The sequence below is a fragment of the Manacus candei genome, unplaced genomic scaffold, assembly GCF_025592945.1.
Source record: "Manacus candei isolate 608988 ecotype Guabito, Panama unplaced genomic scaffold, ASM2559294v1 h1tg000109l, whole genome shotgun sequence".
Lineage (NCBI taxonomy): Eukaryota > Metazoa > Chordata > Aves > Passeriformes > Pipridae > Manacus > Manacus candei.
The window spans coordinates 1,535,847-1,550,666 of NW_026138157.1; the positions used below are offsets into that span (position 1 = coordinate 1,535,847).

At 38.8% G+C, this 14,820-nt stretch overlaps 1 protein-coding gene across 5 annotated transcripts in view; it reads left to right on the top strand.

Moving 5' to 3' along the window:
- The window catches only part of CDC42BPB (CDC42 binding protein kinase beta), a 93,177-nt gene that overhangs the window by 23,444 nt on the left and 54,913 nt on the right, over nucleotides 1-14,820 (top strand). For all 5 annotated transcript variants that reach the window (XR_007900144.1, XM_051769473.1, XM_051769470.1 and 2 more), the window contains exon 2: nucleotides 4,808-4,899. Coding sequence is in view for 4 of the 5 variants with exons in the window: in XM_051769473.1 (XP_051625433.1) it covers nucleotides 4,808-4,899 (92 nt within the window). In the remaining variant the exon portion in view is untranslated. The remainder of the gene's footprint in view (nucleotides 1-4,807; nucleotides 4,900-14,820) is intronic.

A 14,820-nucleotide genomic window follows, 5' to 3' on the forward strand; every position in this document is an offset into this window, starting at 1 on the left:
CACTTACAGGATTGGTTCCGAACTGTGAAACTACCTGGTGTAAGGCAGTCCAGTATATGAGCAGGGTTCTCCAAGAGCCCATGGAGTCTCCACCCTTGGAAGTTTTTGAAACCTGACCAGGCAGAACTCTGAGTAACCTGGTCTGAAAGCAGTATTGACAGTGATTTGAGCAGGAGGTTGGATTAGAGACCAGCTAGTCCCTTTCAACTTGAATTGTGAGTCTGTGTATTGTTTGCTTGCAGTTGTCACATTTATTTAAAACTTGAAGCTGCCAATGATACAAAACATCAGATGTTCTTGAACATTTGGCAGCTTCAGCTGAGTGATTTTTGTGAATTTCTGGAAACTTGCACTGCCTAACAAAATATGGAGGAGTCCTCAAATTACAGGCATTGGATAATTCCACCACTGAAGCAGTAGTTACCATAAACCCAGCAGGTAGTCTTTTGCCCACTGATGTAAAGGTGCTGGCTGGTGTGATTCCAGATGGTAAATTATGGACATAAATTGAATGATTCAGAATCTGAACAGAAAGTAAAAATTTAAAATATACCCTGACACTTCTCATTTTTAATGGCATTCTAGGTGGGAAGAGTTAACTTTTTATTTTTTGAGGGTGATGTTGACAATACCACCATCCTTCCCTGACCTGCCTTCAGAAATGAGAGGCAATTTGGCAAAAGCTTCTGACGTTGAGAGAGGCTGGTGAGCACCCATTCCTGGGTGCAGAGTGCCCAGTCTGCTGTGTCAGATCGTCTCCACTGGCATTTCCTGCAGCTTTTAGTCATTCTGAAACAGCCTTCAAATATTTTCTATCAGGTGGTATAATACAGATTGACTGCAGTGTAGATGCACCAGCTCCCAAACCTAAATCACAAACCTGTTTACCTGTGACTGTGCTTTAAACTGTATTTTCAAATTATTCAAATTGATGTTTTTGTGTAAATAAAATATCCTAATCCCAGCTCTCAGTGGAAGAGGAGAATATGATCAGAATAGAAATTGCGTGTGGAAAATTATGTCTTTCATATGTACCCCTCTGTTCAATGAAGAAATAAAGGTTGGCATTTCACTTCCCATTATGAATCAAAACATCGACTGTTACTGTTTTGTTTTATATTCCTGAGAGCGTACATTACTTGGCTCCTTAAAATTAGTTCTTTGGGGTTTTGTTGGGTTTTTTTGTTGTCTGGCCTTATGGAGAACACCCTTCTTCCAAACAAGAATAAGTACAATAATGCAAAATGAGCTTGAGAGAAAAGGCAGTGATGCATACAAATATTTGCATGTAGAATGTCTATCCCAAATTCTGATTACATCCTCACAGTCATGAATAAACAAACTCTTGCAATTACTCTCAGCTAATGTTACCCTGACAACAGTGTGTATATATAACAAAATTCAGTAATCACTGCCAACAAAACCCCCAGCACAGCTAAGGCTTCTGTTTGCCAGGATGAAATACTTTCATTAAGTATTAAATCAACTCTAAATCATAAGTTCTGCCTTCAATATTAGGATCAAAACTAATCAGTAAAGTGTAATTATTCATTCCAGTATATGGAGATAAGTTTGTCTCGAGTTCCCTATTTATCAAATAGTGATATAGAAAAGGAGAAGCTGGAGCTTTTTACCAGTTAGATAGTGATAAGTCACTTGGCATTGTTCTGGCAAGCACAGCAAACACAGCCTGTCTCTGCTACTTTTTGGTGGAAGTTTCTGCTCCCTCAGTTTTGCCAGTTCTGTGCATGCTACTGATCTGGATATTTGTGGATTGAGGAACAGCAGCCTCCTGGGAGGAGAGTAGGAAAGCAAATAGGAAATATTTTTTGATTTAACTTACTAAGAGATAGAAATTGTGAAATCCAGTGCTTAAATGCAGCAGGTCACATCCTGGTGTAAACAAGTGCTAATAAAGTAAATATGAGTTTAAATGAATTACTGGTCTGTTGCCTCCTTTGAACTCTGACTTGATGTGTAACTTTTGTTGTGGTCTCTGTGATGATGAGATTCTGTGGATATTAGGTTTTATTATAAGACTCAAATTTTTCTATTTTAAGAGAAGTTCTGTCCAATTTAAAATATTTCTGTACATTCAAATATTCATGTTTAGTGCTTTCCAAGAGAGAGGCCACTGAAGCTGCTGTGTTTCCAAACACCAACACCTACTAAATACTAAAAGCAAACATCAGTTAAGTGCACAAATGGCTTGTAAAAATAGTAACTTCCTTTTAGGAGAGAATACTTTTTTCATTTACGTATATTAAAATAATTAATTTTAAAAGCACTACTTCAGTTGACCAATTGAGATGAAAAAACAAGATCAACTAAAACTCTTGAAGTTTTTTAATTGAAATGGTGGTCAGGAGAATGAGGGCTGCTCATCCTTCCTTCTTCAAGGTACAATTCCTAGGAAGGTGGCGTTCATGCCCTTCCCTGCAGACACTACTTCTGCTTACTGAAATTAAAGTATGTTCTCTGCTTGATACGTAATATTTATTATCTTTTGAAATATAAAACTAATCGAATTTACTTGCTTTTATACCACTTTATGCATTTCTAAACTGAATCCCAGTGTTGGTGATGTGAAGTTAGATACACTTCAAAGCAAGGAAGTTTGTAGACAAAATGTTTTGTCACCAGTCAACAAAAATATAGGTTTGGGGTTTTTTTAAGTGCACAAGACAGCTTAGACTTTGATAGGTTGTCTTCCTGCTTTGAATGTTGCTTGTGTTCAATTTACAGTAACAGGGTTTTTTATTCTTAAACCAGTTATTTTATTGCCCAGAGAAGTTGTGGATGTTCCATTGCTGGCAGTGTTCAACCTGGTCTAGTGGAAGGTGTCCCTGCCCATGGGCAGGGACAAGGTCCCTTCCAACCTAAACCATTCTGATTCTATGATTTTGATGTTCTGTTTGCTTATCAGAACTATTGCTAAAATTTGTTATTTATTTAAAACAAAAATTATTATTGGGTTAGTGACTCTAGAAATAAAATTACTAGATTTCATTTCCCCTCTCCTTGAATTTTAATAACAGAAGCTGATGTTCTGCAAAATTAGTCCAAAGACCCCCTTTCTGTAGTAGCAACCTCATACTTAATAATGGAACTGTCATGTTTATTTCTTGTCTGCTGTTGTGCTTCCTCAGTCTGTCTTGGTTTGGTGGGAAGGAGGTGAGAGAACCTTGCAGAATAATTGACATATATCACAGGCATCAGCAGTGGTATTTACTTGTATGGGTGTCTGCTTGGACTGGTATAGGTCTCTAACTGGTTTGAGGTGGTGTTTATAAACAATTTGGGGGTTTGGGGTGATAGTCTCAATGACCTTGTGGTGAGGAAGACTGTGGTAGGCATTTCTGTCCAGCTGAAATAGGGAGTCTAGCAGAATAGCTAGTAGAGTCTCATCATTAAAGTTCATACTTTGGGTAGACAAGAAACATGCAGTGAAAGGGGTATTACTTCTGGAGGAAACCTTTTCAGTAACACCTCTCCTAACTACAAGGAAGCAGCATGGTTATTCTTCAGTACAGCTGTTTCTTCATTTTTTTAGCTCTGATGATTTTTTGCTGAGAGGTTTTCAGGCTTTCTTGGTTAGACTCTATACTGAAGTCTGCAGTCTCCGGTTCAGACTTCTGTCTGTGTGGTTGTAAGGATACGTTTGTTTGTGTTATCATCCAAAATACACTGTCAAGGCAATGACCCCTCTTGTAGGAATTCTGTTTGGCTTGTAACTCATTAGCTTAATCATAGTGTAAGGTGAGGTAAAACAGGAGTCTGGGCTGAATTACAAGTAGTAGTTCTGTGATATTTTATTCAGTTGCACATGGGAAAAATACATGTGTTGAAAAACTTCATTCTTTTTAGTCTAATAATGTTTGTGATGAAGTGAAGACCAGCGATCTTTTTGTGCGTAGTTTGAAGAGTGAGCTGCTGCTTTGCTTGTGCATACTTGCTCTTGTGCAGTTTGGCTTGCACTTGCACCACTGTTTTTCCCTATTCATTTGATCTTCGTAATCAGAGTAGTGAACTGTAACGAACGTTGTATCTAAATAGTGATCCCCATGCTGTGATCTGGAGAGGAGAAAATTGATGGAGCTGCAGGTGCAGTAGTATTTATCAACCAAATATTTTGAGAAGTGTCATGAATTCAGTGGGACCACAGAATAAAGTAAGTGTGGGTTAGTTAATCGCTGGACATCTTTTAGGCTGGAGCCCTTCAGTACTTGGTCTAATTGAGATCTGGTGAATGTTGCTTAACAGAAAAGATAGTTCAAAGTAAAAATCCTAAATTAGCCACAGATCTTGTGGGAAATGGTTTCATTGCTGTTGAGTAGAGACAGCTTTCTCTTGAGAGTCAGCTGTTAAAGCTTTAGCTGGTACTAGCTGAAATAATAAAAAGTAAAGCTGCACTCTGCTTAAGAAGAGAATTAATCTAGTGGCTGAAGGGTAGGACAGATTGTCTCTAGGGTTTACCAATAATGAATGAGCTATCTCCCTTTCACGTGGTCCTTTAGTGATTCACAAAGCCCTAAAGAAAGGGGGGGGAATCCTTCTGAAAGACCACTTTACTCATTACTCATTAGCAGCAAGGCAGAGCCACTCATACCATTGAACTTTTTTAAAAACTTTTTAAGTGTTAATTAAATAGTGTTAATAACTTTTTTTTCCTTCTGTAGTTCTAATAGTTGAATATTTACTGTTGCTCTGGGTATGCAACAAGTACTTTTGACCTTTGGTTTATGGATTATTTTGGATTGCAGTGTTTCTCTTTATAATTGAATTTTCTTTTTTTTTTCTTAAACAGCAAAACCATTTACAAAACTGGTAAAGGAAATGCAACTCCATCGAGATGACTTTGAAATTATAAAAGTGATCGGAAGAGGTGCATTTGGAGAGGTAAGAGATTTTTACTCGCAGTTGTACTAATATAACTTTCATCGTTTGTGCATCTGATTTCTTGCTGTAGTTGACCTGTACTTATCCTAAAGACAAAAGATTCACACAGATGTGTTAAAATACTTCCAAATGTGGGATGAAGCAAGATACTAGTGCCAGGTCCCTTTGAAGCAGGTTATTTAGTGTCCAGTTCTGCCGTTTCTGTGACTGGCTCATTCTGACTTCAGTGTAGCAAAACAAGTGTCTCTTCAATGTGTTTATGAAGAGGGTGGTCCCACCTAGAAGCTGCACAGCTGAATTTAGGATCTCTTCTCCCACTTGCCATATGTACTGCTGGGTGCTGCTCTAATTTAACACAGAACTGGGCTGCTTCTATGGCAGGAGTGCAGAGATTGCTCCACCCATCTGCCTGTCTCTGTAGCAATCTGGTAATGCAGAAAGACACATTTGGCTGCCTCAAAGACTGCTCCCTGTCATCTTTGAAGATCAAAGGCTGCTGGATCTGTTTTTTGGATAGCAAGTTGAATCATGTGGGGATGATAGGAACGCCTTGTGTTTTGAGGACTCGCCAGTCCCAGGACCCTGGACTGAAGCTTTACTTCTTAATATGCTTCATGAAAGTCTCATCAGTTACACAAGTCTGGTAGGGCTTGCCACTGGTAAAAGCATTTGTGAGCACATCCCCTCCAGCAGGCATAGGATACCTGAGACTTCTGGAGAACCTCAAAGACAACCCTTTCAGCATTTAAGTACAGGTAACTAAAGTCATAGCTATCAGCAAGAGAGGTTATTAACTAGAGAATTTCTAGAAGAAAAAAACCCGTAGATTTCTTCCAGGAAACTTCTTTTAAGTAGTGCCACACTAAAGTGAAATTTAGAGACTGCCATTAGTGGCTTACTTCAGCCCATTAGCACTTGGTTACAACTTCTGCTGCTGGTGGCTAAGGATAAGCTTCCTCATCTCCATCTCCTGTTGTCTCCCCAGAGAGCAGGACTGTGTGCCGTGCAGGCCTTTCCTTCCAAGCGTGCTGTGCCCTGGACACCTCAAACTCTTCCATGTAGGGTTTGGTTGTGAGTCAGGGTTGTCACAGGCCGACCAGAAACTAAGCTGGAGAAATACCAGAAATTCCAGGACCCTACTGGACTGGGTTCAGAAAGTAATGAGGTTTATATGTGCAGTGATAGCTTCATGAAGTAATAGCTTCGTATCCACATAATTTTAAGCTACTTCAGAGACTGCTTTTGAGAAAAGTGGACTCCTAAGACAGAAATTAGTGTTTCAAGAATACCTCTTCATCTATACTATCATCTAATGATATAATGAGGTAACATGTAGTTCAGATGTAATTATTGTGAATACAACTTCTGAAGGAACTGGAGCATTTTAAGTAAAATGTGCAGATAAACAGTAAAGTCTTGACTTGTAAGACAAAAGTTCACTTTCTAGTGGATGTTGAACTTGATAAGTACAACATTTGTTACAAAAAAGGGAATGTTAGGGCAGTGGAAATACTGCATGGAAATCAGTTACTTAACTTGAGTGTTTCTTTTTAGCTGATATGTATCATTCGAATATGACTTTTGAGAAAAAAGTTACTGCAAAGAGTTTGGCAGGAAAAAGCAAGACTTGGAAAAATTTGCTAAGTCCTAGGAAGGTCTGAAAAAAACTACAAATTTAGTCCAGGAAAGAGGTCTAAGCAGAGAGGTTTGTGAGTAGATAGAAGGCCTGGAGAATCAAGACAGTAGTAGGTAAGTGCCTACCTCTCTGTTAGGGTTTTGGTTCAAAGCAGTGGCACTGTTTTGAAGACAGTGTCCCTACTTACTGCAGAATGGTTTTACTAAGCATGAGCTGGGTTTCTTTTGGAGGAAACTAACCAGAACCTCCATTCCAGGTGTGCGCCAAATGCACTTTGGGCCCAAGGAGTACCTAAGAATCAATCACTGGGTTTGACTCTCCTAACAGCTTCAAAGCATGTTTGGTCCAGGAAACCAGGCTGGATACAGTCTGAAACAAAATTCCTGAACTGCACACAGTATAGATGGGAAGGCTCAGCACAGGATACTTTGATGTTGTTCTGGTCTTGCTGTGCCAAATTACTTGCTATAGTGGCTGTGACCACTGATATCTAAAGAATTTTAGATTAGTATTTTGGCAGTTTGTCTTTTGGCAAGATTAGAAGGGGTTTCTGGATCTTTTCAGAGCTAGACTTGTGAATGCTATAGCTATCAAAAGTGGGAACCCTTTATAGTGACTTGCAGATGGAGTCAGTGTTGGGATTGCCTTCCGACAGTATAACTTTAAGGAAGGGCTGTTTTCCGTGGTATTTGTTCTGTTCTTTTTCAAAAGATGCTCTTCTCCACTTAAGGAATTGACCAACTGGAAATCTCAGTACAACAGCAGAATGAAGTATTTATATACACTTCCAGAGACTTCAGTTTATATTTGCCATGGGGCTTTAGGATGACCTTTCTTAGCTTTGGATCAAAAGTCTTAAGGTGTATAAAAGATACAAATTCTGGGTGAAAACTTGTATTAATAGTGTTTGGAGTGCCTGAATCAACAATGTGTTTCATATTCTTTCATTTGGAAAAGTATGGAACTTAACTAAAGCAATTCAAACATCCCATCCCCCTCAGTGGAAATGAAGTTTCACAGAAGTGAAATGAGAAAGTATCTTAATTTCATCCTTCTGTTAGAGCTGTGAGCGCTCACAGAGTCAGTGGTGTTAGTTATCTCTCAATATCATATCTTGTTCATCTCTTATCTAGAAAAGTTTTAGTTTATAGTTGCAGCAGTGTGAAGCTTTTTATCAGTTTACGTTATGCAGGAATAATTGATTTTAAGTTCACTGTTCTTTAAGCACTCTTGCCAGAGTATTTTGCGCTTTTTGCTTATGAAAGCATCCTTTGACCCTTGTGTATACTACATGTTATAACTGCCAAATATTGTAGGCATTATAAAATAGTAATTATTTAAAGGTTGACATTCCATAATAAGAAAACAAAATATATAGTTTCTTGAGAGGAACTTGTGGCATTTGACTTGTATAAAATAACACTTGATAAAACTGAATGGAGGGGCTGTAAGTAATTTTTCCGTAGTACGTTCATTCATACATGGGAACTATGTTAGAAATTAGTTGAGGGGATTTATCTACTAGAAGTAAATTTTTTAAATAACTATACAATGTGTTTAAATGTATAAAGAAATTAATCAGAATTAAACTAAACATATTCCTGTTAGAACTAAGTGCTTTAATTTAAGCACTGAACAGCTAAACAAGGCAGACTTTAAAAACAATGAAAATTACATTCCATTCTTCTCAGTTTAGCTCCTTTGGACTTTTTGGAGAATGCCAGCAGCTTTATTCCTACCTAACGCCTTTTGCAATAATCAGTAGCTTTGAAGAAGTATACCTTAAACAAAATAAAAGCATGATATTAGTTATTAGTCAGGATCAGTGGTCAATTTTTGCCAGACAACACATAAGCCAAGGAAACGTGGTATTTGACCAGAGTGAGGATTGAGACCACATGTGAGCTTATCCCTGTGAACACAACTGCAAAATCAGTATCTAATTTAAGGCAGGTTGGTATAATCACCAGTGCATACCTGTACTGGCATGTCACTACCTTTTTCTTACTTACTTACTCCTTTGCAAACCAGCAGAACTCAGCTTGGTTCTTTACACTTTTTCCAGCAATATGAGAACAAAACCGAGTGCAAAACCTACCTGAATGGAAGTTCTTGTAGCATGGGAACTGGGAGTATTCCTGCTTACAGTATGGTGAGAGGGGTAGGAGAAGGACACTGTATATGGGGACTGTGGCTCTTAATACTTGCATGTGCTCCTTTGCAAGGTTTGTCTGACCTCTTAGTAATGTAGTAATGTAAGTCTTTAAGGTCATGTGTCCTCATTTTGTGTAAAAGACCACTTATGCACATTGCTGTATGCAATTTCAGTTGAAGAGCAGTTGTTGAAGAAGAATGTGTCAAGATGTACCTTGTTTGAGAACATGGATTGTATAACGTGGCTGACACCTCCTGGAAATTTGGCAGTGTGGGATTGAAACAATTGTTTTCCTTCCCTTGTTTATTAGCAAGGATTTCTTGAATGAGCAATGCTTACTGTGGTTCCAGAGGAAGGGTGGAACTGCTTAGTCTTGCTTAGGACAAAAATAACTAAAACTCTTAATGTGCCCCACCTAAGTATTACTGCTCCGAATGGATTAGAAATACCTTTTCATATAAGTGCTGTTCTGTACAGACTTGATCTGTGTAGTGTTTAGTAATAGTACATGTCACCTCGACTCGAGAGGCTTAGTCAGTCTCAACTGGAATCAGCAGACAGAAAAATGTGTTCCCAAAAGAAAATAAATAATGGTGGAGAGAATAAGACTGATCCTCTGTGTACCACAGGTTCTGAGCAGTTATGTGGTTCCTAATGAGAGAGATACTGGTTAAGGTCGCAGTGAGAGTCAAAAGTGAATATGTAAAACCTAAGCTTCCTGCGGTCAGTCGTGCTTGGCAGCAAGAGGCAGAGCTGCTTGTGCCCTTTCCATCTTGTAATCACAGCTGTAGGGTACTGAGTTCAATGTTTTGATGTAGTTCTAGAAATTAACCTGGGGCACAGTGAGCTACAGACTGCAATTTAAGGCTGTCTCACTTATTCAGAAGCTTTGGTGGTTGGTGTTAGGTGCCCAGCAGGGACTATACCTTCCTACATTGTGGATTAACAGAATTCCTAAGTATTGCACACAATATATGACACTTTTCATTGAGCTATTCAAAGAGTCAAAGCATTCAGAATATGATGTGGAAGTATTTAATTAGCTTTGCTTTTCTTCAGTATGCTCATCACAAAAAAAAAAATTAAATCAAAGCAAGCTATTTTCTGCTGTGGAAATGGATGAAGAAAGAAGCTGCTTTGTTTTGAAAATGCTTCAAAAGAGCTGGTTGCTATCTTAGTCCTCCCCAGATCCGTGTATGTTTGTATGGCAGCACCAAGTAACTATGGAGACAGGCAGGTTGCAAGGAGCTGGAGAGACACAGTTCATTGTAATGCTGCTGGGAGACCAGCATTTGTCTCTGCAAAACCCCCCCTCCCAGCTGCTGAGGAACAGCTTAGGTGCTGTTCGGGGTCTTTATTTTTACTTTGCAGAATCTTTCTGGCTGGCACTTGTGAGGCATTTCTTATTTGCACAACATGAAGATATATACTGCATGTTCAAAAAAACCTGATTTTGCTTTGGAAATGTGCACCATGGCACATGAGCTCTATCAAAAGATACTGATTGTTAATTTTATATGTAAAAGAGACATAAAATAAACCTGATAGAGCAGCCCAGACCAGTTTTTCCTCCAAGATGCAGTATTAAAACTATTAACTAATGAGCTCTATATCAAAGACTTTTCATATCCAAGACTCTTATGAGGATAAAGCAGTTCCTGCGGTGTTTTTGCAGTAGCTGGTGTCCACAGTATCAATAGCATGAGACAGAAATAGTAGAGTAAAAATGGCATACACAGGCTTTAGCTGAGGGAAATGACTGTAATATTCAATTATGAATCTGGTAATAAGACATTACAGCTAAATTGTTTACATCTGAAATGACATTTTGTCTCTCCTCCCGGTTGAAAGTCTTGACTAAAATCTCTGCTCAAATGTCTAAAGCCATTCCAAGTTCCTGCCAAAGGTTAATTCATGGTATTTTACACTCTTTTATCCATAATTTTATTGTCCATTAGCCTAAGCAGATCTTTTATCACCCACATTACTGATGTCCTTCCTCCCAATTTTATTTGTAGATGACAATAATATCTACCTTTTTTTTTTTACAGGTAAAGCTTCCTCTATTCCCACAGTAGTATGAGACACTCTTTAGTTCTTTGGTCATCTCAATAGTCCTCTTTCACACCTGCTCCAGATAAAGTTTATTTTTCTGAGGTGTGGCTGTGTGTGGAGTTTCCAATGAGTTTGTATTACAAGGCAGTAATGTTTGCCCATCCCTAGTGGTGTGTATCTATCTACCTGTGAATTCCAAAATCAAGTTTGCCTTTTTTCTTAACCACTTGCCATTATGAGCTGTTTGCATGAGTATTTTCGCCTATATGTCTGTGTTCCTCTTCTTTTCAGCTGAGAACATTTTGTTCTTGAGTTTCACCTTATTACTAAAGTCCAGTCCTTGAGGATAAGTTTTACCTGAAAATTAAAGTACCATGAGCATGAGTACTGTCCTAGTGAGCATTTTTTTATCTTTGCTTGGAAATTAATGCCAGCATAGTTTCCAAGAAGTCTTTTTGTTAACTGTCTCAATTGTTTTCTGGAAAGCCAGTCTTACATTTAAATGATTTCTGCACTTTATTGTGCCATACTTATCGTTTACATAAAAGAAAATTTGTAACTTGATGCTGCTTACTAATGCTGATCATGTCACTCAGAGGGCAAAGTACAGTGGTGGGAAGTTCTGTCATGTTTGTAGAGGCTGATTTGGCTCAGATTCCCACCCTGTAGGTTTCACTGGGGCATGAGGAAAGGTGGAAATTGGCCTGGGATACTTTGTACAGTGCAACCCTAAATGTCAGTATTCAGTGGGTTTTGAAGATCAAAATGTAACAAAATACTTTTATAAAACAATTCAAGAAGGAAAACACTAACTCTTGCTGAAGTCTAGAAAAGTTACTTTAGCTATACTGGTTCTTTATTTATTTTATTGCAGTACAAGTGAAACAGTGCTTTGAGGTACAAAGTATGGGAATAAAACAGATGGCAGAAGTAATACAAATCTGATTGGATGTTGTGGCCTGTAGTAACCATAGCTGGATCTCACTTGCACTTTAGCACCAATGCTCATATATTTTTTGACATAAATATGTCTAAAGTTGGTTGAATGGTAGGCACTAGGATTCATTAGACTTTCTGAGGTCCTTGAGGAAACATACTTGATCTTTATTGCAGTGTTCCTGTTTCCTGAGAGTTACAGTGATGCTAATCACACCAGATAGTAATGACTCAGACAGTAAACCCATACGGACATGCCTGGCAGGGGGTGTTGCAGTGGTGGGGGAACCCTTGCATCTGCAAGTTTTCCTTACCAGTGTTTCAAGACTCGGTAAAACAGAATCATATAAATCTCTCTACCAAACCTCTCTGTGATTGTTGTGTATTTGGACCCCCTGATTCCGCATTCCAACTTGACATTATGAAATGCAAGCTGGGTGAGTTTTAATTTTCTTAGTTTGACACAGGCATCAAAGGTAGTTGTTCTGGGTCAAAGGTGTGAGGTTTAGTTAGCCCACATCCCATCCCTTTGGCCAGGTACAGAGGTGTAGGAAACAAAATCCAAGGACAGAGCAGAGCTGAACCCTCCCAGTTTCCAGTGGGTGAGGGTTCAGGGACTCCCTAACCCAGCAGTCAGCAGTCACTGAGACCCACACTGCTGTGTGTGTTACTCAGGTGTTAAGCATGTACGTACTTAAATACTTTCTGAATACCTAGGTGTCCACAGCAGCCTGTGGCTGAGTTCCAGAACTGTTGTGTGACAATAATACTTCCTTAATCTTGTTACCTTTTTATTTTATTTGATGCTTTTCAATTTCTGTGTTATGAGAAACAGCAAATTATTGTTCTCTGTTTATCTTCTTCATGGTTTTATATATCCATCATAGCTGTTATCTCTTTCAGGCCTGGAATATTTTAGGTTATAAAATCTTCTTCTTCAGAAGATTCTTCCTCTTTTATTATACCTCTGCTTGTACAGTTTTTTCCTTTCATTATCCTCAATATACTTCTTTTTTTTTTAACTTCTATTACAGTATAAGTTGTATTAGCCTTGGAAATGAAGAGTGAGCACCAAAATTAAATCCTGGTCTGTGCATAACATGAGCACTTGTTCAGCCAGTAGACTTTTAAGCTCTGAAGATAGAAGCAATGCTTTTGTTCTTTAAGTAGGCATTTGTAGCAGTTTACAAATCTGTGTCCTTTGGAATATCTCTGAACACCAACTTTAGTAGATGTGGTGGATCAGTATGTACTTTAAGAATCATTATATTTAAAACCAGGTATCTTGCATGGTTAGTAGAATTGCAGTAAAAGAGGTCTCTGTTTCATCTTGCAAAGTGGTCAGTGTTGAATGTAATTGTAATTGTATTTGTTGAAATTGTAATTGAATTTGAGGTATGCCAGAGAAAGAGGAATTAATACAAAAATAAGAAAAAACAACTCCACTGCACTATGTCAGAAGCAGCCAAAGTAAATGACAATAGTAAACTTAGAAATACTGCCACCTGATGAAGAAAGTAAAAGAAATGTAACTCAAAGGAAACCCTGAGGTGTTTTATAGAAGAAAGGATTTTTTTCATTATTGTAAGTACTCTTGCTTATAACAGCACTGAGTATATCAGAGCATAATTTCCTTTGTGCTTCCCTGTTTCAGTTCAGACATCAAGGAGGTTTGGGTTACACTTTTCTGTTTGTTTTCCTTTAAAAAAAATCCTAATCATTTGAATTGGTTGAGGAGTCAGGTCTAGTCAGGCAGAAATTCTGTCACTTCTGTGAGGTATCTTCCTTCAGACTTCTTTTCAGAGATAAAATTCATGGGGAATTACCTAATTTGCTGTATGGTTCAGTTAATTTTTCTGCTGACACAAGAAGCTGCCCCTCTGTCACCCTTACAACTAAAGCAGAGTGTGTTTACTGGTGTCATAACTTGATAACCACTTAATATGAAAATATGACTCAACTTTCTTTTTATGAATTCTACTTTTTCTTCCACAGAAGACAATTATCTTCCTCCAGAAAGTTTAAATTGGATCTTTTTTAAGCAGTCCTTTCAGTTGAAAATAAATAGCACTAATATATAGTTAGCAACTGGGGAATCGCTAAATTGGTCCTACAGATTTGGCATCCTTTCTTCTCTTCTTTTTTTCTTTTTTCCAGGCCTGTTTCATTTCCTACTTTGTTCTAACATTTGCATAGCTCCTCAGCTGTGCCTGTCCTCCAGCACTCCAGGCTCCCATCCTTCCTCACCAGTTGAGCACGCTCCAAACTTGCACTATCCTGCAGTGCTTTTGGACAGTGATGGCCTTAGATGAAGTGTAGTAGATGCCTATCTGGGTTTGGGTTCGTGCACTGTATTTGTAGTTAAATAGCTAAGCAGTTCTAGTGCTGTGCTGTAGTGAAACTTGAATGTTGCTACTCCAGGGCTCACAGAGCTGCACTTGCAAATTGCACCTGCCCCAGAGGGTTCCTTCCTTTGTTCCTCTGCAGCAGGTAACAGCATTCTGTGCTGTTCTGTCCCTGCTCTGGAGGTGGGGGCTTTTCCTGAGTTGTCATGTTCTTCCTGGAACAGTTTAAGAAATGTAGTCAGCATCTTACAGTTTTTCAAAGCTTTTAATGTGCTGTTTGACTTACAGTGTACCTTCAGCTGGATCAGGGTAATGACCCAATTAAGTGTACGGAGAGAGGCTGTTACAGTGACTTTTAGCTGTGATGAGGCAAGGAGCAAGGCTGTTTAAATTTTAAGCCATTGCTGAAGGTCAGTGTTGAACGGTTTCATATGTGCCAAGGAACCTCATGTGTTTGGTTGAAATGCTCCTGTCTTGCTCATCCTTCCCCTGCAGCATGAGCAGTGTCTGCAGGAGGTGCTTGTAGGCCAGGAGGCACGGGGGTTGTAATGTAGCTGTGGATATTCTACATCACTTATAAAAGCTACTTCTTAGTGCTGTGCCTTTGCCAGCTGTGCTTAGGGCCAGAATCCCATGTCTTTCCTGTGGTGGATAACTATGAGACCTTTTTTAGAGCTGTGTTTCCATTACATGGAATGTGCAGGTGTGTACAAGGTGCTGTTATCTATTATGTGACCTGGTGAGTGGAGTTTCACTCATTGATGCATGGAAGGCTTTAGGAATTCACCTACATG